The sequence below is a fragment of the Melanostigma gelatinosum genome, assembly GCF_949748355.1.
Source record: "Melanostigma gelatinosum genome assembly, chromosome: 21".
In the NCBI taxonomy this organism is placed as follows: domain Eukaryota; kingdom Metazoa; phylum Chordata; class Actinopteri; order Perciformes; family Zoarcidae; genus Melanostigma; species Melanostigma gelatinosum.
In genome coordinates, this window is record NC_136654.1 from 14,666,514 (window position 1) to 14,691,402 (window position 24,889).

Here is a 24,889-nt window from a genome sequence, read left to right on the forward strand (position 1 = left end):
GGAAGTTTGCTCTCCTGTAATTTTTTTACTGAAGGTTTTGGCTGTACTGGAGGAGGAGTTTTAGTTGGACTAGACTGACTTTGTTTTTGAGCCTCAGATTCAAACTTCATCCTAACAGCACTCACTTTAGATGTTGATTTTACATGAGAGGGAGAAAAGGGTTCAGACTCACTGGTTGTAGTTTGTTGTTTGATTTTATCCTCACTGATATGGGGGAGCATGCTTTTCTGGGGACTGCTCGGTAAGCTGGAACTTTTCTTTTCAGTTGCAGTGGTACTGCCAAACATTTTACCAACAGAAGGCTCCCTGAGTTTGCTTTTACTGAAGCCCTCTTCTGCTTTAGGTTTCTGCTGTGTTTTCTCAGGGGTACTGCAAGCTGAGTTAGGCCAGGACCTGGGTTCCTTTGGCTCTCGTCTAACAGGCTTTCTCTCAGGGGACTGCAACTCATCATTGAGCTTCTCTGTTTTGTCACGGAAGAACTGTGATACCTCACTGAGTTTTTCTTCAGCTTCCTTTACACTTTGATCCACCCTATCCTCATAAAGGAGCTTATCCCTGCTCCTGTCATGTTTATCCTCTGTAAATCGCATCCAAACAGCATGTTTGGGGCTGCCCTGCTCTGTGGAGTAATGAAGCACTGTTACCTTATCAAACTGAGATGGTTCGTCTCTGTGCACAAATTGACCAGATATAGGGGATCCATCTTTTGATGACTTAGAAACAAACTCTCTTTTAGGGCTTCCATGCTGCTGACTGTCAGTGCTACGGCTACCACTCTCATCAGAAACTAGGTGGTGTTTTTTGTCAGTCACCGTTGCTGAATCCTCTGTGTCAGAGTGAGACAGCGATGACGCGTCACGTTTTTCTGAAAGAAGCATTTTCTCAGCAAACCTATATGACTCGCCTCTGATTTCTGATAGCTCATCGTCACAATATTCTATGGAGTGCTGGCTCAATAGTTTCAGGGCTTTATATGAATCATCTGCTATCAGCTGGGCGGAATTTGGCCGACTGTCCTCCTCCTGTGAAACAGGGGTGTTAACGCGAGATGTTTCTAGGAAGGAGGGCAGAGATTCTTCTGCATTAAGTTCCTCCTCTTCCTGTTGGGCCTCATCGTAATCAGTGAGTTCCTTAATTCCATGGTCCTTGTACACATAAAGCTCAGTATGTTTCTTGCTTTCCCTGAAAATAACCTCAGTCGGCTCTGCTGTGCTTTGGCCCTTTTCGATATGAACCTCGATTATCCTTTCAACTTTGGGTTTGGATTTAACGTCTCTGTCAAGAAATCTAGGAGTCAGCTCATCACCTTTTACAGAATCCTGGTTAGCTTTGTGTTCAAAAAGGCCTGCCAGTTCTTTAGATGGGTCCCTACCTGACTGGAAAGCTTTCATGATATCTCTAACTGACATACCTTCCTCTATTATCTCTGCGCCATCAGTCAGTTGGGGCTTGTGATAAACCATTCTAGTTGTAGTGGTGATATGAGTTTCCTCTTTACGACACATACTTTTGTTCATCATGGAGTCCTCTTCTGGCATTTTGAACTGTAAGGCTTTTATGGAGCTTGTTGAAGCTGCACCTGGCTCTATAGAAGGAAGAGCAGATGCAGCTCCCATGAGTACAGGCTCACAAGGATCATCAGGCAGCTCATAGCTCCTAAGGTGGACCACTTCAGTCCTGGTCTCACTTACGCAGGGAGGTATGGGTGAATCAGTGAATAAAGGCTTAGGTCCTGTACTTTCTGCACTCTGAGGAGCAGAGGGCGTCTTTTCACTCCTGGTCTCAAACCCACTGTCTGACAGTGGACTCTTATCCTGCTCATGGGACAGGTCCTCGGGCGACTCCAAAATAGTGTCCGTCCCCTGATATGATTCAGTAAGTTTGCTTAGGTCTTTCTCTGAAGGAGACCTGAGCATGCCTGAGACTGGTGGAGGCATTTTGAGTTTGTGCTCTTGTATCGACATAGATGGTTTAAGAACACGTTTCTGTTTCTCTTCCCCTTCCCTTTTCGCCTCCTCCTCGTGCCTATATTTTAACTCTGCCATTCTGGAGAGAGAGCTAGCGCCAATGTCCTTTGTTAAAAAGTCTACTACTTTAGCCAACTCGAAGTCTTTGCTGGACATGGACTGCTGCTTGAGCAGGAGTGTGTTTTCATCAAAAGGAGGGTAAAAGTCTGGGAAGGAACTTCTTTGTGCCTCCTCAATCTCGTCATTTGAAAATTCCTCCCATTCATCCTCTGAGGCTCTCTCCTTAGCTGCAATAGCCTTACCTTCACTCTTGACATCTTTCTTTAATATCTCACTGACCTTCACTAAATCTTCTTTCACTTTCTCCACTAGACTAAAAGGTTCCTCATCCTCTAACTTTGTCTCTTTAGGAGTGCCAGTATATGATGTTTGAACAGTTTTAGCTGCTGTCAGTGTGTCTGTTTGTAGGATAGCTGTCATTCTGATCAGGTCCTCTTTCATATCTGCTACATCTTTTAGTATCTCCTGGTTGGTAGTTCCAGTTGGGTGGATGATGGGCGGTGTGATGAACAGAGGGGATTTCAGTTGGGACTTTATTTTTGATGAGGTAACGCAGGAAGACAAAGAGGAAGAAGATGAGGCACGATAAGAATCAGGCAGTGCCATTTTGAGAGACCCAGGCCCTGGTTTGGCAGGGGTCTCTGGAATGACGTTGATTAACGAAAACACAGGTACAGTCACCGTGTTTGAAGGAGCCGCCGAGCTGGAGGAGGCAGCTACAGATCTCAGAGACCCGTAAGCAGAGCTTGCTGCTGCAGACCTACGCGAGGAGGACAGTGATCTAAGAGTGCCATAGCCTGACACAGAATATGAGTCTATAGCTTCATTTATGGCCGCGCTGACACCAGAGGTTGCTGCCTGGGTGGTGGCCTGGATCCTCTCCTGAAGGCTGCTACTTCTCTCTGAGAGATGGCGAGAAGAAGGGGAAGATGGTGTGGAGGAGGAGGATGGGTATTTTACAGGAGAGACTGATCCGTTCATCATCGATAATTCTGAGGAAGCAATGGTTGTCTGTCCATTTGAGGAGAGCGACGAGAGGGACGACCTCCCTCCTCTGGATGAGTGTGTTGAATCTACAGAGGTTTTCAAAGAGGACATGCTGGAGATGCTTTTAACAGAAGAAAGGTTAAGTGTGCCTGCATCTGTCGCAATTGTGGACCCAAGGGTTTTATAAAAACCCTTTGGCGATGCTGGAGCAGTAATAGAGACGGATGGCCTGTCTGGTACAGACCCGTTGGGTATCGAGTGAAGTGGGGAAGTCCTTGATGTGTATGCTGAAGCAAGGTTTTTGATTGATGCTGGATCTGTGGCAGGTTTGTATGGGCTTCCAGAGGACACAAGGCTGGCAGAACCCTGGACAGGGTACTGACCCAGCTGGACAACGGTCTTAATGGGTGAGGGCATAGTCCTGTAAGACCTGATGGGGGATGAAGACATTAATAAGTCGCTAACTGATTTAACTGGGGATGAATCCAAGGTGCCTTTGATTGTTGCAGCGCATGCAGGTGATGGGGAGGAGAGGGGCCAGGAAGTTCTCAATGGAGAAGCAGTTGGCGAGCCTGCCGGTGAATCGGTAGAGGTGAGGGAACCCCCCACTCCGACAGGCCTTGTTTGACCAGGGACGGTAATAGGAGCAGTCGACCATGGTGGGAAAGGTCGGGTTGGAAAGACAGGTTTGTGAGGGTAACCAGCAGGCAGTGTTCTTGCTGTTGTGCTTCGCTCAACTGCGGTTTCTTCAGATGAATTTGTAAAAATAATAATAAAGGATGGGAAAAATAATTTAAAAAAGAAGGTGGAATAGTAAAGATAACAAAACAATTATGTTGGGGAAGGAAAGGGAATACAAAATGTGAAGAGGAGGAAGAGTTTGTCAGTGACGCATTCCTGGTATCAAGGAAGGAAAAATAGCAGTTTTATGAAGTGCTGATATACGAGTATTAATTGAAGCTGGAGTTATGAAAAGAAACGGTTGTGTTCCTGTATGATTCAGGATCGAAACATGACAACAACATAATGAATAAACTGAACAAAGCACATACAGCAGCAAAGTATAACTCAAAAGATAATGGCGTAGACTAACAATTGACAAATGCACCAGGATCAACACAAAAACAACTTTTCTCTTTGGACTTGAGATGTTCTAAAATCAGCGTATGGATTCTGGCTCTAATTTCAATCCACTTTTTGAAGTGCCTTTTATCTGTTTGGTCCAAAAATGACTTAATGATAGATTCACCAAAGACAATTTAGACACTATGATACAACAAGCCAACGGCTGCAAAAGTTTCCATTTTCCTTTTGTTATATAAAAACAAAATATGACAAAATGTGTTTTCCAAGACTGAAGTTTGGGCCCATTTTGCCATGCAAGATCAATATGAACTGGTGACAAGCACAAAGTGTGAACAACTGAAAACAAACACCCGAAAGAAAGCCAAACTCAAGACCTCCTAACATGCATTTTTGTCTCACAAAAAGCTGCTACATCATCATCACAAAGCCAAAAAAAGCTTTAAACTCAGAGGGGACAAATGGGGAAAAACACAATTTTACTTTGACCTCCCTCCCAAATGCCGATAACATCGTGTTGGTAAGTCAAAGAAAATGTTTGATGTTGCTGCACTTGGACTTTTAAAAACTCAGCAGTGCAAATCAACCAAACAAACCCAGAAGAAGTACAACTCACAACGTGGGCAAGCACAGCACAAAAAACACTCATTGACCCATGCAAAAGTATGTACCATGTTGTAAACAAGCATGTGGACAGTGCATGTTATGTAGGATGAGAAATATGCATATATTACATTAAGTAAGTCACATCTATCGACATATCGATCACGCATTTTACAGGTTAATTAAAATGGTTACCGGTAATAAACTTATTATTATTATTATTATTATATTCATCAATTTGTTAGTGAAAATGTCAAAACTCACTCAGTGCAGGCTCGGCCAGATAGCTGTAGCGCTTACGTAAGGCTAGGGATGCAAAGGTATGACGTCGCTCTGGCTTTTCAGTCTGCAACAATAGCAAACAACACAAGAACCTATTAGTTCTAAGTCACCCTACATTGTGTGATGCGGCCAAATGACCAACATTTGGACATCATAAATGTAAAATTAAAGCAAACCCAAGTCTGCATTAGTTGGTATTAACATAAAAACAAAGCCCATATTTAACAGTTGCGTATTACAGCAGCAAATTCTCCTTTAATAGTTTTCACTGCACTTCAATATTCTTTTTTTTGTAAGTACTGACTGTACTATTAAAATAAGTGTTACAATGCCAAGCTAGCCAAATTAGCTTAAGTTAGCCATGATAAGGCCACAAACTCTAAATTATTTAGAGTTTAAGTACTTAAGAGAAAATAGTCAGTTTTAAGACACTGTTACTGAAGGTTAAATCTTAACTTAAGGACAATGTAAGTTAAAAAATAAAAAAGCCACTTGTATCACATACTGTAGAGCGGAAAGGGTAAGGATGGGACATAGGATAAATAGTTGTTCATATCTACATTATATCATGCAAAACTGAGCAGCTAAAGGTTGCTCTGAACAAGGAAAGCTCGTATTGTCCTTGTAGAAGCGGAAAGCATAATGCTGTGATGAAGCAGAGCCCGCTATAGATCTAGCGCAGTGGACAGCAAATGGTAGGGAGGGTGTGGTTTACCTCATCCTCGGCATCTGACTCCATTTCCTGGTTCCCAAGATGCATTGCAGAAACAGGGGGAGTAACATAATGGAAAGCAGGGGGAAAGAAACATCAGGGTGTGAAAAAGGAGTGATTTGATTGGAGCCCCAACTCAGACAAGAAGCCACTTTAGCAAACAAAAACAAAAAACACACACACACCAAACAAACACCCAAAAAAAACTGTAAAGCGCCAACACTCAGCAGCAAAAACAGCAAATGAGTTCAAGCCACAAAAAGCCAGCCTGATAATCAAGAAAAAGCCTTTTGCACAAAAGCCCTCAGCCAAAAGCATGTCATCCAAATCAAATGGTAGGAAGGAACAGCCAATTTTTGAGAATGACAAGAATCCACTGCAAAGCTAACCGATTAACATAGAGAGAAGCTTTAAAACAGATAAAAGACACAGTGGCGGCAGTTTGGCCAAAGTCTTTCTCCGTCTTTCATTTATCCGTGTTATTTGGGGGCCGAAAGTACCCTAACCACGAGTATGGTTATGGAGGTGAAAACAAAGAATGGTGAGTTCACGCCACCGTACCTTCTTCACTGCAGGAAGTGTGATGTTCAGGTTGCACACGGCGGTTTGAGGAAGGCCTTTTATGGTCTTACAGTCCTTGAGGAAGGTAAGACGACCGCAGGGCTCCTGGCTGGGATCTCTCACCTAGAGAGGGAACATTGCTTCTTTATGTACCGTGTTCCATTACATGTGGTGGTCACTGCTGGTGTACTGCAATGAGTACACCGTACACTTGAGTATTACTTTTTTACCATTAGGGCTGGACAAAGTATTTTTGTATTTCTTCGACTTTGTTCTCACATATTATCTACAGAAGCGTTTAGCTAATTGAGCATTTGTAGAATAGACTGGTAGAAAAGCCCCATTTCTACGTAATACTATGCACGTGGTGCCCTGCAACCGTTAATCTAGTTCACGAGCAGCAAGAATAGTTCTCACCAGATGATGCAAGAGGATTGATTATGTAGAACATGAGATTAATGGGTCGATCAATGACTTCAGGTCATTCATTAGTGGCAGTGGGAACTAGGTTAGACCCTGTGGACTGGGATCACTGGGTAACAGTGAGGCAGCGAAGGGGAATAAAACAACGATGGGTTAGCGCAGGAACTTAACAGCAACAACATTGTTTTCTCCAGCATTCTGTCTTAAAAGGCCCTCTCCATTACTAGTGTTTGTAGTACTTTGTATACAGGACTGCTGAAGGAAATCAGACACACACTCAAAAGGGTTGCATGTTTTATTGAAATATATTGATGATTGGTTTCTGGTGGATGTTGAAGCTGCCTCAGATAGAATTGATTGGAGGCTGGGCCTGCAGAGACAAACATACACTTCGTTTGGCTAGTTGGTGTTCTCTCCACATAATGTGCTCATTGTGGTGGAGGGTAGTGTTAACTGTTGCTTGATTGTGCAGTAAGAGAACATGTAATGTTTGAGTTCAAGTCACTTGCCTCTGTTGGGTCTCCTCTGCAGGGTGTTCGGGCTAATAGACTCCAAATGGTACCTGAGCATGAATTTAAAGTTCCGGGAAATGCCATGTAGTAATAAGTAGAGGGGTGTTCGTGCAGTTCAATCTCCTGTTCAGGCTTTCTGTGACTCCATTGTAATGTGTAGCGTAAATAGAGATCATGCCGCCGATTGATATTAGGGTGATAGAAATGTATTTGAATGTGTTTGTTGTGATTTTGATGTCATGTGAGGGGCTGACTTCCCTCTACTGCGGTGGGGTTGAGGTCGTGGTCAGTGGCAGGATATACAAGGCTGCCAGGTTCCAGTAACTTTCAACAAGTTATTTTCGTCATGTTGATTTATAGATTTCCCAACTCCATATTCCAGCCTGAGAAAGAGGTTGTTGAAGGCAATAGTGATAATAAGAGTGAACACAGTACCTTGACACAGAAGGGCAGACGGTTCTCCTTGAAGGCGTAGAAGTTGAGAACCAACTGCTGACCACCTTTAGTCAGAGGAGCCAAGTTTCCGTAGCAGTCCACATAGATGGGCCTGCCCTCCAGAACCTGAGAGAGCACATCACTGAGGTAAGAACTCACGATGAGGTCTGGACGTAGCGCCACAGCTGCTCGTAACCCTCAACAGCACTTAATAGTTACAAATCTTTCAGCGTCCTGTTTCTTTTCTCAGCTCTTTTCTTTACAGGATAATTCTACCGTTGCAGGAGTTTACACTCTTTACTGTTGCCTTTATGGTAATGTTATTACTTTAAAGCACTTGTATTAAACAGGGTAGCACATTAAAACACATGTTTTAAATTCAAAACATATTCATAAGTGACTCCCTTTCTGTGCAATTGACCTGAAAAAACAAGAAGAAAAACAACCCGAAAGGCTTTTGACAAAAGATTGTTTTACGTCCAGTTTTCGATCTGATAGTTGGATTAAACTCATCTTAATTTAGTTCACATAATCGATGGACAAGAACTCTGTGCACATATACTTTTCACACAAAACAGCGTAATATAACTTAACAATAATAGCTTTCACACGGAAGATAGTAAGCACTCAAGTTATTTCAAACCAAAGAAATCCCTAAAATAATATACAACAATTTAAGTACTGGGGACGCTGGTTCGATTCCTTCTGTGTGGACGTTGCATGTTCTCCCCGTGTCAGCGTGGGTTCCCTCGGTTTCTCCGGCTTCCTCCCACACTCCAAAGACATGCAGCTCAGGTTCATTTAGGGCTCTAAATTGCCCGTAGGTCTGAATGTGCGCATGAATGGTTGTCTGTCTCTAAATGTCAGCCCTGCGATAGTCTGGCGAACTGTCGAGGGTGAAACAATGTCAGCTGGGATCGGCTCCAGCCCCCCCCCCCCCCCCCCCGACCCTGAACAGGATAAGTGGTTACGGATAATGTATTGATGGATGTGATAACCCATTAATGCCCTAAAAGGGGCTTGGTCACAAATCTATTTGGGATTACGCTTCAAAACTGAACCAGGAACAAGAAAATATAATAACCGATATTCATGTACCTCTATGTCTTTGCTCCTGGCCACCTCCTCGAAGTTCTCCTGCTGCTCCAGGGTCTTGTCCACCTTGTCATCCGTCATGCAGAAGCACCTCAGTCTGGACTCCACTGGGTCGTTCGTCTTAGCGAACACCACAAACTTGGCCATGTAGGGAATGCAGATGAGCTCCCTGTACAGCTGCATGGCCAGACCCACCGCCTCTGGGATCTGGTGGCAGTCTGCTAACCAGAACCTGCATAGATTATCGATACAATGATCAACATTTCAGACAGATAGCAAACAGATCACAATAGCCACAGTGTAACACATAAGCATGTCTGGTGCCTCACCTGGCAGAGACATTCGTGGTGAAGGAGACGCAGTCGTTGACGAAGGTGAGAGGAGTCGTGCCAGTGATGTCTTCCCACTGTGCCGGTGACGTACCACCTGGTAGACAAATAGAGAGATTGGATATTAATATGATTCATTTTTCTACAAATAATGTACAGGGAACATGGAGCGACATTATAAAGGAGACACACTTGACAAAAGTGTTAAGATACACTTGATTTATCCTGAGGGAAGTTGTTGTGCGGCAGTTGCAGTAAAAGGAGGAAAGACTGCCGATATAAAGAGTGCAAATAAAATATAACAGTAAATATTATCAATGAGTTGCAAAAACCCAGAAAACACAGGACTTTCATCCAGGAGACAGCTGTGCGTGAAACTAGAAGTCAACGTTGACTTATTTGTAATGTCACTTCCATAGTTCAGTAACTGCATTTACGTAGTTATTTTAATAATTAATTGATCCTCACAAAGATAGCTGTACAGGTACCATCACACACACACACACACACACACACACACACACACACACACACACACACACACACACACACACACACACACACACACACACACACACACACACACACACACACACACACACACACACACACACACACACACACACCTGTAATGCTACAGAGAAGGCGGAGACAAGGAGTACAGTCTCCTTTGTAGCCGTTGCTGAGCCCCTCCCCTGAGAGAGGCGGGATTGGGATTGTCATGGTGATGGGCTTGTGGAACTTCCTTCTTCTGGGCTCCACAGTAACGATGGGGCTGAAGGTTGCTCGGTTCCCGAGGATTTTCTTCACAGTGTCGTCCGGTACCGGCTGGGCCTGAGAGACAGTGATCAGGGAACAGAGATTAATGTGTGCGTAGGTTTGTGTACATACATGTACATTTGTGTCGATTGTTATCAGCTTCTGCCACTGTAGTCCCAATTCTCAACTCACCTGCAGTCCGACTTTGATCTTCTTGGTTAATGCACCCTCAGGGAAGGAAGCTTGAACCAATGGGACGCTCCGGCTGCACAGAGTCCCGCCCTCTGGTCCCATCTGATTGGTCTCCTGCCTGATTCGAGACACGACAGCAAAGTACTGTGGGAAGTCCTTGGTGATGATGCGGCAGATTCTCTTCCTCTCCAGCTCCTCGGGACTGTCCAGTTCTGCGAGAAGGAAAATGCATAACTTACATAAATCACATGCAAATTATAAATCATTTATTTTCCAAAGCTACAGAAACAGCTCAGTGTGTAGTACAACTGATACCAGGTATGTTAATTATCCTAGTTTGACTTGCTTTAATTACCTCGTCTTGTAATTACCTAACATGCATTCTTTAAAAACATGCATAATACTTTTATTTAATGTCTTCTGTTAAATCATTTGTGTTAACTAGTGCAATTCTGTTTGCCGCTGTCTTTTACTAAATCTAATTATTGTTCTTGTCTCACACTGCACTGCATTTTTTATTCTGGTACTTTATTCCTGTCTAGTTCTATTTTTGCTTGTTTTCATTTTATATTCTCTTTAATGACTTTCTTTGTGTGTTTCTTGCATTTTGTCACAATGCGTTCGATGTTTTATGTAAAGCACTTTGAATCGCCTTGTTGCTGAAATGTGCTAGATAAAAAAAACTTGTTTAGCAATATTACCAATTATAATACATCCTTATTGGTCATAAACGGAAGATGCAGCTATGTAAATGTTGTAGATGTTACAAAAGGTACACATCTGTTTAGTTATTATTGTGATGCATCAGTCAAGCAGTGAACAGCCCTCCACCTACTGGATCTGAACCAGGTACAATGACGATGAAGGGCTGAAAGCATCACCGAACTGTGGCAATTTACCCCGGGACAGTCTAACGTTTCTACAAAAAATAACTTATGCTGTCAGAATAACTTATTCGATACTTTAACCATATATAAACTACATGTAGGGGCTTTAACAACACTTCTAGGCCTGTATTATTTAAATTTAAACATACAAATAAACACGTGCTTTACCTTCATCCATCCCACTGAGAAGCTGATTGAGGTTGTCGGTCTTGTAGTCGTACAGATGCTCCTTCCAGGTTTCTCCGTTCTCGCTGCGCAGCAGGATCAGCTCCCTCTCTTGGCCCCGCATCGAGCCAAAATGAGGGATCTCCACTATCACGGGCCTGGTAAGGTACATGAAGTATGGCTTAATCAATTATATACATTCAAGACTGAAATGGCAGGTAACGGGTAAACCAAGAAAATAGAGGTTTACTTCTTTCTGATTACAATGATAGTTGTAATTTTGTAAAAAATCTTCAACTTGGGAAAAACCAATGCAAACTAAAATCTGAAATACAAATCATAGATTACATATCATTAAGGTGACATTTATTCAGTTTGCTAATTCTACAAAATAAAGAGAAATACAATCAAGGAGTGCTGAAGGACTTCGGTGTCAGAAACACACTGTCCAGGTATGAATGAACTTTGGTTCTGCTGATGACAGTGCCGCTTCATAATGACATAGCCGTGGACGTGCTGCAGTTCGATGGGACATTCACAGTGCGTGTGATCGCTTGGCATGATTTGACAGGAAACACATGAAACGGAATGAGGAGTGAGGGGCGAAAGCTGCACAGCCCTTTGTCAAACAAGGCGTGATGGCAACACAAGAGAGGGGATGAACGTACTCTAGTCTGAGGACCGTGTTTCCCCTCAGAGTGGAGAGCACAGAAGGACAGACAGAGAGGAACTATATTCACTGATCAAAATCTTAAAAGTACTATTTTCTGAGTCTTACTCTGAGCGATCAACTCCTGCATGAACACACTATTGTTCTCTGATAAAGTTAAAGATGAACCCAGCTTGTAAGCAGAAGTAGATCAGCCATCATTGCTGCCTTGTTATACATCAATGCTGTTTTTTGTTTTCAAACCCAGTGTCACGACCAATTTCACACAAGTGTTTTGGGATTAAATTACATAATTACTAAAAATACCTTCACCTGTCCGGGAGGGCGACTGCCGAGCGTGAAAAACCCAAACTCGGCCTCCACTCTCACAATAATGTGTTGTGCTCCACTCGGCGCTCGAGAGCACAACACATAGCGGTTAAATCAGCCGGCTGCATTCGTCTATGGAAATATAGTTACTTATTAAAATATATTATTCAGTTAGTTATTCATCTCTATTCTATAAGGGCGGTTTTATTTGGCCACTGCCAAGATAATGACAACTGTGACGTCTGATGACTACATACATTTTAAAGCAGTCACAATAGCAAACTTACATTTTTATGAAGAAACACTTAAAGTACCAGGAGAAGAGAAATGTTATTTTGACAAACAGTCAATATGATCAAGGTTCTACGTTGACAAATCACAAAAGGCCTCATGTCCACTGAAGCACGGTGTATTTACTGCGTAACTAAACAACCCTTCTAAGGTGAGCCGTAGCGCTGACGTTTCACAGTACGGATCAGTAGAACTCAGCCAAACTCTGTCTTCTAATGTCTCTGGAAATAAATTACACACAAATATTGTGGGATGACATAAAAACCGGTCGTAAAAAAAAGATGAAGTAAAAATAACAGCGGTCATGAAAAGCAGGATGATGCTCGGCTTGAGGAGTAAACGGCTCATGCCCAACAAGCGCAGTCCGGTCCGAACAGCCAATCGAAACCTTCACTTTCAGTGACATCAGAGGCCCACTGAAAGCTTCTGAAATAAATACAAAGAATTCCATGGTCTCTAAATGAAAGTGGCTGCAAAGTTATACTGTGTAGTTTTAGGAAGAATTTTTATATCTCAAATGTAAAAGCTGTATTCTTCCCGGGATGTTATTGAGGCTAAAACATCTTCTTTTCTGTGGTGGACCCATCATCCAACAAACTTTTAACACAAGAAAAAACGAGTTGTCCTCCTTTCAAAATGGTCACAACGTCATTGATTTCTTCCCAAAACTACATGGCTGTTTCCTAACAAATCAACAGAGATGGGTAAAACAATCATATCAATCAGCATGAATCAGCCTCGGTCATGTCGTTTCCCTCGAGGGAGGCGGGACGTACAGGAGGGAGAGGAGCAGGGAGGGGGCGGGAGGGGGGGGGGGGGGGGATGCTCTGTTTGGTTCCTACCCAACAAATCTAGTTCCTCTGGGTCCCAGCTGTAGCACTGGACTAACCAGGCTCTCGCCTTCATTAAGGGCTGGCAGCTTTCTGGGAAGATGTAGTTTACTGTGTCCGCAAGATAATGAAACACCCACGCACACACCCAGGTACATACACAGAACACACACTTGCAAAGTCAGTGAAAGCAGCTCCACCGAGGTGCATCAGTAACAAGATTCCCGTTTCTTCTGTCCAGTACTCATCAGTGACATCAGCATCGGCAACTACTCACTCACACTATCCGTTTCTGGTTGGTAAATACACACACGGTGTATTGATTGCATCTAATGATGGTGCATCTAATTGCTAACTGGTGATAATAAGCAGTGGTGGAAGAAGTATTCAGAACCATCTTTATCAAAGATGCAGACGTATAAGCTGTATTTTGTTATGTTAGTTACACTGTAATTAAATACATTAAACAGGCAATCAAAAGCCTTTCCATTCAGTTGAGCCAAATGTATAATTCCCATTGGCGTTGACACACTTCCTGCCACAGTTTTAAAGTATATAAAACTGAAATATGTGCACATATTTACTTATTTTTTCCACAATTTCCTCTTTTACATCTGTTAGTGATGTTGCCTTTACTTTGCCAAAGCTGGACTCAATGCTTGAGGGCGAGCACACTGCAACAATTACACTTAAAACGGCAAATTAAACAGCAGGTATTCCACCTAAACATGCCCATACACTCGATTCACACTTCCATAATGTCAACGCAGATGGCTGGAGATGGCGGATGGCAAGAAGCGGAAGGAAGGAGATGTCAAGTCACCCAACTCAAGTGCAGGAAAATATGCTATTAAGCAAACAGCAACAATTTCTGTGAGGTTTGAAGACAACATCAAGTCTTACCCGAGGAACTGAGCTCCCGCCGGACCGACCTCAACCAGTCGGCTGGCCAGGCCTTCTCCTTCCACCATCGGGGGAGGCGACGCCAGTTTGTGCCTCTTGACCAGTCGACAGGTGATCCTGGTGGGCGCTGTGCACTTCCTGGGCGGGATGATGATGCGCATGCCGTTGTGACGACTTCCTCTCATGGAGCCGCCCCTGGCGTCGACCATGAAGCTGACCAGGAACCTGACGGAGCGAGAAAAAAAGGAGGAGAGGAGGAAAGAGACAAAGAGTGATAGCAGAGAGTGCAGAGACAGAGAGAAAGAGTGAGAGAAAAGTGAATGAGAGAGAAGCATGTTGGGAGAAAATAAGGAATGGAACGAGAAGTAAAAACACTTTAATTCAAGAGCAGTATTGATGGAGAGAGAGGAGCTTTAGTTGAGGTGAACTCCCTTCTCATGCTTTGATCCTCAAAACACACAAAGTAAGTAAGTGTGAGCAAAGATAAGAGAGATAAAGAAATGTAAAGAGTTTTCTGTGTTGGCTATGGCTGCGCATTGGAAAAAAAGTGGCGTTTACTATTCGAAAAACACCAACTTGCTCAAGTAAATGTCACAATGTTGTCAATAAATGAATATTCTTTAGTGGATATTATTTTCTGTGGATGAATTAGCTAAGACGCCAACACAGGAGCCTCCAGTGTAACATGTGTTTTATCCATATTAGAAGGTATTGTAGCCCTGTGTGAAATCACATCACACACACACAGATTCACACCATGCAATTTGGTGAACAAGATGTCATGTTAGTATAAATGCTTTTGAACAAATGGTATGTCATTTTGCATAAACTAATCCTTTGAAAAGCAGGATTAAGTCTAAAGCAAATGTAAAGATTCACTCACAGACTTTGAAATACATGAACTTACACACATGTTATCTGTGATTGTAACAATTGAAAAAAACATTCAGATCCAGTTGCACAGAGTCACGTTTAGGTTTATTGTACCACAAACTCATTCAGATCAGTTAAGAAACTCGCAAAGATTTCCACAAAAGTCCAGATCTGTAACAACACAGTTCATGTGTGAGGAGAGCAAACACAGATGTTATGAGGTGAACAGAGAGGGGAGGGTGAAGGCAACAAAACAAGGTAGTGGTGGTGACAAAAGAGGGCGACCAATCACAGTCAATCACCTGCTGTCGTACTGCGGGAGCGGAGAGGAAAAACTGCAGGATGGACGAGAAAGCAACGCAGGAGCGACAGGTCAACAACAGAGCTTTGTCATTGGAAAAACCACTGAGGAGACGATCACCGAGGAGCCCTTTAAAGGAATAGCTCGACATTGTCGGGAGACTCGCTCAGTTGCTTTCTGGCGGAGAGTTAGGATGGTTTCCCAACGAACCGGTTTAACCGGTTAGTTGTTTAACCGGTTTAAACAAACTCAGGGCCGTTTGCCCAGTTGATGGGCCTATGTGAAAGCTGTCAATCAAACCCCAGTACAACCGAACCAAGACCGCTTGGAAAATTTGGGGTGCCAGTTCACTGCCACGCGGAATTCTGCTGATCGTGAAATCTGTTGAGGAAGTTAACTACTTCTCTGTAAAATCCTATGTATAAAACCCTTTTATGCATATCAACACGTATGTCGTGCTAAGCTAAGCTAAGCTAACCATCTCCTGCCTGTTTTTCTTCATATTATTTACCGGACAGACACGGTATCAGTCTTCTTATCCAACTGTTCGCCAGAATGCAAATTAGCGTATTTCCGAAAATGTTAAACTTTTGCTTTAAACACAGCTCCTTCATTTCCGCAGTTCGGTGAGTCACATGTGGCGGCCAATGATTTACCTGAACCTGCAGAATCAGGTGATTTTAGATTTGGTTAAACAGAGAAAGAAACTAGAGCCAAGTCTCATCTCTCTCGAGTAGTATCTTAAAGTAGTCTCTGTGTTTTTTGGTACCGTGTTATTATACAGTACTATATACAGAAATGAAGGAAGTGTAACTTTTGCTGACACATTTGTTTTACAATCAGAGAATCAGAGAAGGTGAAGAGAAACCGCTGCAGGTAGGAGCCGTTTTCTCAAAGGGGGGAAAGAAAATGAGAAGGGAAGACAGACAGGCGATAAATATCAGGTAGGTGTCTTGTGTCCTTCCTCATCCATTGGTCTGTGCTTACCCAGAGTGTATCGGAGAGGCGACTAGGTTGACATTATCCAGTGCGTCTGCAGTCCAGCTGTATCTCCTCAGAGAGTCGTTGTCAAAGTCCTTAGCCACCGCCAAATGCTGAGGAGGAGACAACAAGGTCATTGTGCACAGGAGGAAAGGAGAGAAGTAATATCTGAATGGGCGTTTGATGAAGAAAAACCCAAAATAAGACACATTCAGAGCTTTTATCATGGAGCCATGCAGTTAAATAACCAAAGAAAAGAGAAACAACGAAGAAAATGCAGCCTGTGTTGATGAACATTTGTGTCTCGTTGAAATCGTATGCTATCTATCTCAAGTCATCCAAAATGAGGACAGACAAGTGCCACCACATACATCTGCTCTAAGGGGTTGCCATCTTTGTCTTGAAGTGCCAGCAGTGAGCTATGACACATCAAGATGACTCCTCCTCTGAGGACGGACCGCCTCACTGCTGGGAGGCTAAAACCTGCACGATTTATGGCTGAGTCATAAACTCGTTTCTACACACTGTCATTATAAAAACAGCAAATCTTTAGATATAAATATTTCATTCGGACACCAGCATTTAATTCAGTGTATTTGTGGACAAAAAGGAGAAAATAAACTGAATTGTCGTTTTTTTAAAGTGAAAAATAAACAGTTTTACGGATGGTTACAAACACAGAAACCAACATCAGATGTACATCGTGAATAGATGCAATCACATCATGTAACCTGGTGTTAAGTCACGTGGTTTTGTATTAAATCATATGTATGCAATATTTCTATTCCAGAGAGGCTCTGACATTAACAGAAACACTGATATCAGGAGAATTATCTCGAAGAAGATGCGTGAATGAGAACAATCGCAATACTGACACTGTACATGCAGTGAAATGAAAAAAACGCTTTAATAAATCCCAAAATGAATAAGGAAGGATCGAATTATTCATCACCAACACAAATGGATCAGTCCACTTTATAACAATGACGAGAAAATGATAACGATATACATGCTGTGAGATATGGAAACACCTGAAAATGACTGATTACGGCATAATTGAACAGAAAAATAATATTATCCCACACATAACGAATGAAAATACTGAATGACATATTCTCCCATGCACTTGAACATCTACCTTATTGTGTTTCTCTACAATGAAAGACCTTTCCTTACAGAGCATCTGGAGCAGCGTGAGAGGAGACCAGTTGTTACATTCACAGATCTTATACTCATCAAGCACGCTTCCAACAAATTAGCAGACTCCTCCTGACGAAAGGGTTAAAGTTCTCTGTCGTATTGTTGTTCACAACATTCAATTCTCAGAGGCGTTTGTGGTCGAGCTTAAAACGCCACAGATTTTACATATTACATATTAATTGAGACATTTTTGCTGCAGTCTCCGTGACAATAATCCCTCTTAGACAGCAGAAGTAATCTCAGTTCCTCTTTCAGTAAAAGGTAACGGGATTGGTCGTCTTTATATCAACACCATCTCAGGTGTAGGGGATTGTTTCGTAGCCTGACTTTTGGCACATTTGGAGACAGAACTGTGTCTCTTTCGTGAAGTCAATGACCTGTGGATCACTGACGGAGAGAGACAGAAATACAGCAAGAGGGACAAAGTAAGAAAAAGACACCTAGTACGTACCATCTCCTTATTGGGGGCCAGCAGCTCCTCTATCATCATGCTGTCCCGCGTGAACGAGCTCCGGTTCAGCGTGTTGGACCTATCAGAACTGAAGGAACGCAGGCTTGGTGTGGTTGCCGTAGAAGTCACGGATTACCAAGACAACAGTCACAATGATGGAGAGGGGAAGGTGAGGAGGAGGAGGAGGAGGGGTGTAAGGGGGGGTGAGAACAGAAAAAACAAAACATAAACACATTAAATGCATGCAGCTTCCAGGAACCTGACTGAATGCCACCAGTGACAACACCAACAACCACAAGGAAAGAAAGAACGCTGCTGAAGAGCAAATTCAAGTGTTTCCAAAACAAAACCCAGAGATTGGAAGAAGTGATCGGTGTGCAAAGGATACGAATGTGTCTGAGGCAGCAAAAACAAAACATCAATCTAAACTCTGCAGAAATCCAGATGCAAATACAGTCGTTATGGTGAATGTGCAAAAAATGATAACTGGTGTTTACACATTTTTTTTAGCGACTGGGCTTTTCGCACCATGCCAGCACACAATTCAAAAGCCCTAAAGGCCTCATGAAGCTTATGAAGCAGACTTCCATATGATGGAAAGTGGACACAGCAACAGGACAGGAAGCTGGTTTTGGCCGTCGTGATGAAAACAATTGCAGATAATTAGCTGTAAGTACATTTCGTTCCTGATAAGTTGTCAGTGGCGGTAAAACGTGATGTTTGTTTGTTTCAGAGAGGCGTTTGTGAGGCAAATAAAGAGCATTCCTGAGCAATGACTTGTGATGAAATGTTTGCCTGCAACCTCTCAACCGCAATTACAACAGCGATATTGGCTCCGAACAAGTAAACCAACAAAAAAACATGTGAACCAATTAGCCTGTGAGGAGCTGCTCTGCAGCTAAACATGGAGAACACACAACTCTGACTGTGAGATGACGAAGCTATGGAAGCAGAAAAAGGCCCTGGTTAAAATTCATATTTTTGAAGATATCTGAATATGCAAAAGTATTTCGCTATCTCGGGATGAAAAAGTAACGGGCTTATTGTCTCGAGAAAAGAAAGAAAGGGTTTTGTTTTTGAGATAATGAGATAATAATCCCACACAAAATAATTTGTATCATGTGATTCAAGTATTTCTTCCTCATTTCATAGCCCTAACCCTAACCCTAAGACTAAGACTAAAACTGGATCTTCACAGCGGAATGTAGCGCAGAGATCCTGCTTTTATTGCTCACTTTGGAGAAAAGCAGATTTAATTGTTATGGAAGCTTTAAAATGCCTAAATAAAAAACATCAGCTGCCACCAGCTTGTGTCAGCTATGACAAACTGGCCCCTCCCCCAAACTGTGATTGGACAATTGATCGTTTTTTAAAATTGATTTTCTGTAAAAGTTCCATTAAATGCAAAAAAAGAAAAAAGAAAATGAGTTAGTGGCACAAAATGTAATTCATTTATGATACTAAAACATAAAATGACATTTGGTCTGATGAACGTCTTGTTGTTCCTTTCAAAATAAATAGTAATTTCTTAAAAATATATATAATTGAAGCAGTTTTAATGTGCGTTTTAATGTACATTTCTGTTTGAAATGTACATAACGTTCTGGAGACAACATACAGTGAGATTACTCTGCACTGTCCATTGCATGGCACTAAACTGATGAAGGCAATAGCTATTGCCTCCAGATAAATATCAGTTCAGGTCCCTGGAAGCTCGATGAAGGAAAACTCCACACAGAAAAGCAAAATGATGCAAAGCTCCACCTTTGTGGCTAAACCACAAAGAGCATTAATGATACGAGAGCCACAGTCAAACACCAAAGCAGAAAACACAACAGGCTGTTCTCTTACAAGCGGGGAACACAGCACAACTGTTTTCAACTGAAAGTAAGAGAAACAGATCACACGAGTGAACCACAGGACACAACACAGCGCCTGATGTCAGCAGTGTTAAAAAACAGAAACAAAACCGGTCAAAATCATCGAGTTAGTAGTCAAACATACACGGTAAATATGTATCACATCAGACCACAGAGTAGAGAGTCTGGGGGTGTCAGGGCAGGGAGGGGGGTGATATGTGAGTGGGGGGGGGGGGGGGCTCTTCATGCCTTCAGCCTTACCTGACTTTGGGACTGACATTAAGAACGGACACGAGGAGAGAATAAAAGATCATGAACACAGGAGGGAGAGAGATGCCAGGTGTCTCACTGACTGTTTGACTGTGTCACCATCTGACTGGCTCAATGACTGTATGAACACCACTTTGTCTGTCTGCAGTTGGGTACTGAGCACAGTGAGATTGCAACAAAACAGTAAAGTTGCACGCCTTAAAACCAAAACAATGAGCTCAAAGATGCAAAGAAAAAGGGGAACTGCAGAGTCGGGGGATACATCTCTGTGGGTTTGTCACTATGAGCAACCCTTTTCCCATTAATATCCCATTAATATTTCCTGCTATGAGCAACCCTTTTTCACCAAAGCAACGGCAGCTGAGGCTCATGGGTATTGTAGTATTTAGAGCACTCAGAGGTACCAAACTAAATTTCTCAGGGAATAAGAAGAAGTAATTACATCTGATGGCCATAACATAAAACCGGTAGTATCATTACATTGTCCAGTAGACTCCTGTGTTTCTGTGTTGTGCAACATTAAGATTATCATGAAAATAAAACTTTAAGACGTTAATTTACAATGTGATAAAACTACCTCCGGACCAAGCGGCTCCTCCCACGTCACAACTTCATATTAAGACTGATGCCTTTTGTGATGTTCAGAAGGATAATGTATCAACAGCGTTTAAAGGTTTTATAAAAACGAATGAAAAGGAACAAACGACAAACACGACACAACTACAACTTTCTTTAAAGTCACTCGGAGTGATTTTTGTTGATAATTCACTTCCTAAATTGACTGAACTGGAAGTGATTTGAGCCCATTCCTACAGCGGACCAGCAAATCTGTTCAACCAATTCATCCCACCCCCACTCAAACAGTGTGTGTTGATGTAACCCGGGGCTCAAGGCCATGGAATCGAACATGTTTCTAATTTCCTGTGGCTCAATGTCCGTGTGTGTCACTGCTCAGATATTCAATAACCCCTCCCTCTCGAGCGGGTTGCACAACTGTCAATATTTCTGTGCGAGCAAAAAGGTTCAGAAAGCGAACTCTGACCTCCCACAGGGGAGAGAAAACTCTGTGTCGGGGGTCAGAATAACGTAAAACCTCACTAAAGTCTCTATACCGCATATAACACTGTTGCTTCCTGTCTAAGTTCCCACGTTCCTCTCTTTTTGAACAAGAGGAGCTGTGGAGCAATTTCCTGTTGTACTGCGTCATGAGCGATTTCCTTTCCACCATTTTAATGAGGAATCCAACCACAACGATCTGTGTTTTAAAGACCCGATCACGTCATGAAGTCCTCTCTGTTAAATATGTGGTTGTAGAAGCTTGGTGATGTTGCGACTACTTGCAGAGCTACTGTGGCTAGCGAGATAACAGCCGACAATAAGTTAATACCGTGGATTCAAAAGACATTTTGTGTGCCATCGGCTCCTTGTCTTCAAACCAGACGTCTTTGGGGAACAGGTTGGACTCCAACAAAGGTTAAAAGTCGTTGATGTAACACAGCTAACGAGCTACAATAGCGTCTCTGTTTCTCTACAACTGCCAAGATGAATTCTTTTAAATGTTGCAGTTAAAAATGCCTTCACACATCAACAATCATCTCGTTGTGTGGCAGCTGTAATTTATTTAATGACGTCTATGCTTCATTTACCTAAACAAACTCAGAAATGATCATGATATTGATCATCGACGGGGGGTTATAGTGTCGTAGTGTGTCTCACCTCTGTGACCGAGCGCCGACGCTGAAGCCCATGTAGCCCTCCTGAGGGAGCGAGTCGTCCCCCAGCTCCCGCAGGTCCTGGGGGGCCAGATACTTGTCCGTGTCCCCCGTCATTGCATCGTCACCTGCAAGGTTGGAGACACGCAAGGTGAGACATTGTAAAGAGAATGAATGAAGTCAATAGAGTTCTGCAGGAATGAGTCCTAAAACCAAGGAATGAGTCAGCGTTTTAGCACCTTCGGTTCCCTCGTCTAGAAGTACATTTGTTTTCAATTCGTTTTTAGATGCCTGAAATAAGGTCTGTGTTTAACACAAGCTGAAGAGATTTTAACGTTTTGTTCTACGATGTAAAATAGGTCAGTGAACACCCCTCTGGTGCATTTAGAAGCTTTTAAAGGTCGCTAATTGAGACGACTAAACGTCCTCACTACACTAGTCCTCCTTTATCTTGCTGGTGGTGACATGAAGTCATGTGGCCGTGGTGGAGTTCCTTTATAGCACAACGTTAGCTTTTTACTTTTACTGATCGCATTCATGCATCAAAAATCAAAAAAAGTGGTGTTTATTTGTGAGGATTATCTTGCTGAACAAAACGTGTACGTATCATAAACGTTTGTTCGCCACAGAGATCATTTTCTGCAAAAATCCAAAAGGGAACCAGTGCGATGCTAACTTCCCGGGTCGGCCTGCAAAAAACATCCCAGCAGCGCTCTGCTTCATCTGCGATCATGTGACAGTTTGAAAGCGAATAAATGAAACTCTATGAATGCAAATCTTATTCTTGTTGTTGTCGTGCATGCAGAACAGTGCTGCTCTTTTAGTCAGAAGGATGAATGCAGCTTCTGCCCAGAGGCTGTTTTCCAGCTCAGCTCCGGTCCAACAAGCGAAACACAAACAAAAGTCTTTGCTGTCACTGAAGGCGTATTGTCTCCGTTCCCTCAGATGACAAACAAATGTTAACAGCAAAGCTGGCAAACAACAGAAAGCGCTGATGTCAGAAAACTTTTTGCTGTCAGGTTAGTTTAGTGAGCAAACAGTAACAGCAATAACAACAGTTCAAAAGCTTCATGTCGATATATAATAACTGACCACAGATTACTGTAAAAAAAAAAAAAAACACACACAGAAGAAGTCTCTGTCACCACAGCAAAGAAATCATTCAAGCTAAGCAAAAAGAAGTGTTTGAAACATACGTTCCAGGACTCCCAGGGGGAGAGAGAGCAGCATGTTCCCTCTCAGAGTTACTGTAGATCCTGCAGCCTACTGATGCACCGCTGAGCGCACAGAAAGCAGGAGAGGAGGAGTTAACGTGCGGAGCAAGTGCATGCAGGCGAAGGAACGGGAAAGATAAAGGAAAGCATTCCAGTGAACCACAAAGCACCGGAGACCCCCGCCTCACCCTCCTGTCCCCCCTATCCCCTGCTGCTACAGCACCCCTCCCCCCCACTCCCTGAAACTTTCTCCCTCACACACACACACACACACACACTTCACAGACCCCATTTAGCGACATTCCAACCCATTCAAAACCTCCTCCCGAACGAGCCACAACTCACCTCCTGCTTTAAAGCACTTCATCCGGCCAGAAGTCCAGTTTGCAGGAGTTGCAACCCTGAACTTACTTTTCCTCTTCCTTGAACTCTCTGTCTGTCTCTCTCTCTCTCTTCTGCACACGCACACTGTCTGCCTCTCTTTCACAGCCTATCACACAAACAGATCAGCTTTCTCCCGCCTACCAACCCAGGATTATCCAGTGTGTGTGTGTGTGTGTGTGTATGTGTGTGTGTGTGTGTGGGGCAGACACCTAGAGCTCACTGCAGGACAGAAATAGTCAGTGGGTGTGTGACACAGGCAAAGTTGTCCAACATCTAAACTCATACATCCTCCATAACTCTTTTATTTTGTCATCTTTGTGCTTTATTTTGATTTACATTGACTTGTCTGTCTGTCTGCTTTGATTATCTCTCCATCTACTAAATAGCACACGTTCCTTTATGTCAGTATGCTCACTGTTTACGTCGTCCTCCTTGTTTTTGTTCCCCTCTTGAGCCTCCAGCAGCTTCCGCGTGTTTCAACTCACCTGTCTGACAACTTCTGTTTTCTGTCACCTCAAGAGGCGAATGCAGAAATGCATAACTCAGGAGAGGGTTTTTGCATCTGTCTGCTTGCCATTTGACATGTCAGTATAGGTTGCCTTCCTATTAACATTCCTGCTTCTATTAAGTGGTGCTATATTTAGAATATGAAATGTCAAAGCCAAAAACAGGCATGAGGGGCCAACGATGACAACGTACCACAGATTTGTGATCTTCGCCTTAAATGCAACACTTGAAACATGAGATGACTATAAACTCGATCAATTATTGGAACAAGTGGAAAAGTGACATCAAACGTCAGCCAGCATGTGGTAAATATGTTATTGCCTCATAAATAGTTCAGTTATTTCATGATTCAGATTTTATACCCAAGCTGACCACATGTTAATTAACTTCAGAGCTCTGGAAGAAACTCTTTGGAGAGACCACGACAGTTTCTAAAAGACTGCAGAGGGTTTAGTGGGGTGTCCTGATTTAGATCGTGGACCGTGTGTGTTATTGGAGATGTTAATCATTGCTGTTACTCAGCTGGTATGTGAGCCAGTGAGAGAGTGTGTGTGTGCGTGTGTGTGTGCTTACAGTTACACATCCTATATTTTTAGATCAGAAATTAAAGATGGCGACTCTACAAGCAAAAAAAACAGTCAACAACTCGCACACAAATTCAGCAAACATGCACATTAATATACATATAAAATAATTTGTTTAGCTGCACCACCTCAGACCGGTTACTGGAGTTAGTGACAGCGACCTCATCGGGTTTTTGGACTTACAGGAATAGCTGATGCAGATATTTCCAACATCCATCTCTGTTCAAATGAAGCATAAATTCACCTTCAACCATTTTTTTCCAACCCTTTTGGAATATCTACAATATTCATGCATCAATGCATATTAGCGAGAGTTCAGTTATTTTCTGCTTTCTCCCCATCTACTGCAAGTCTGGTTCACCAAAAACATTAACACACAACATATTCAGAGCCAAGAGCCAGAATTATTGGGACAGAACGTTACGACATGCTGCACAGGCCATTCTATAAAGAGACCTACTGTATATACATAATACTGCACATCTATATATTAGAGCT

General features: G+C 42.8%; 1 protein-coding gene across 3 annotated transcripts in view; it reads right to left on the minus strand.

The window, feature by feature from the left end:
- Nucleotides 1-24,889, minus strand: part of LOC306794625 (ankyrin-1-like) — a 120,290-nt gene that overhangs the window by 20,260 nt on the left and 75,141 nt on the right. Inside the window, exons 25-39 of one of the 3 annotated variants that reach the window (XM_079292745.1) lie at nt 24,575-24,610; nt 21,707-21,830; nt 17,862-17,964; nt 16,217-16,323; nt 15,231-15,263; nt 14,056-14,280; nt 11,056-11,210; nt 10,001-10,212; nt 9,676-9,883; nt 9,050-9,146; nt 8,724-8,952; nt 7,626-7,751; nt 6,256-6,378; nt 5,698-5,724; nt 4,965-5,046 (exon numbers count right to left, since the gene is read on the minus strand). In XM_079292745.1, the coding sequence (XP_079148871.1) occupies nt 4,965-5,046; nt 5,698-5,724; nt 6,256-6,378; nt 7,626-7,751; nt 8,724-8,952; nt 9,050-9,146; nt 9,676-9,883; nt 10,001-10,212; nt 11,056-11,210; nt 14,056-14,280; nt 15,231-15,263; nt 16,217-16,323; nt 17,862-17,964; nt 21,707-21,830; nt 24,575-24,610 (1,887 nt within the window). The remainder of the gene's footprint in view (nt 1-4,964; nt 5,047-5,697; nt 5,725-6,255; nt 6,379-7,625; nt 7,752-8,723; nt 8,953-9,049; nt 9,147-9,675; nt 9,884-10,000; nt 10,213-11,055; nt 11,211-14,055; nt 14,281-15,230; nt 15,264-16,216; nt 16,324-17,861; nt 17,965-21,706; nt 21,831-24,574; nt 24,611-24,889) is intronic. The other 2 variants (XM_079292746.1, XM_079292747.1) reach the window with 2 other exon arrangements.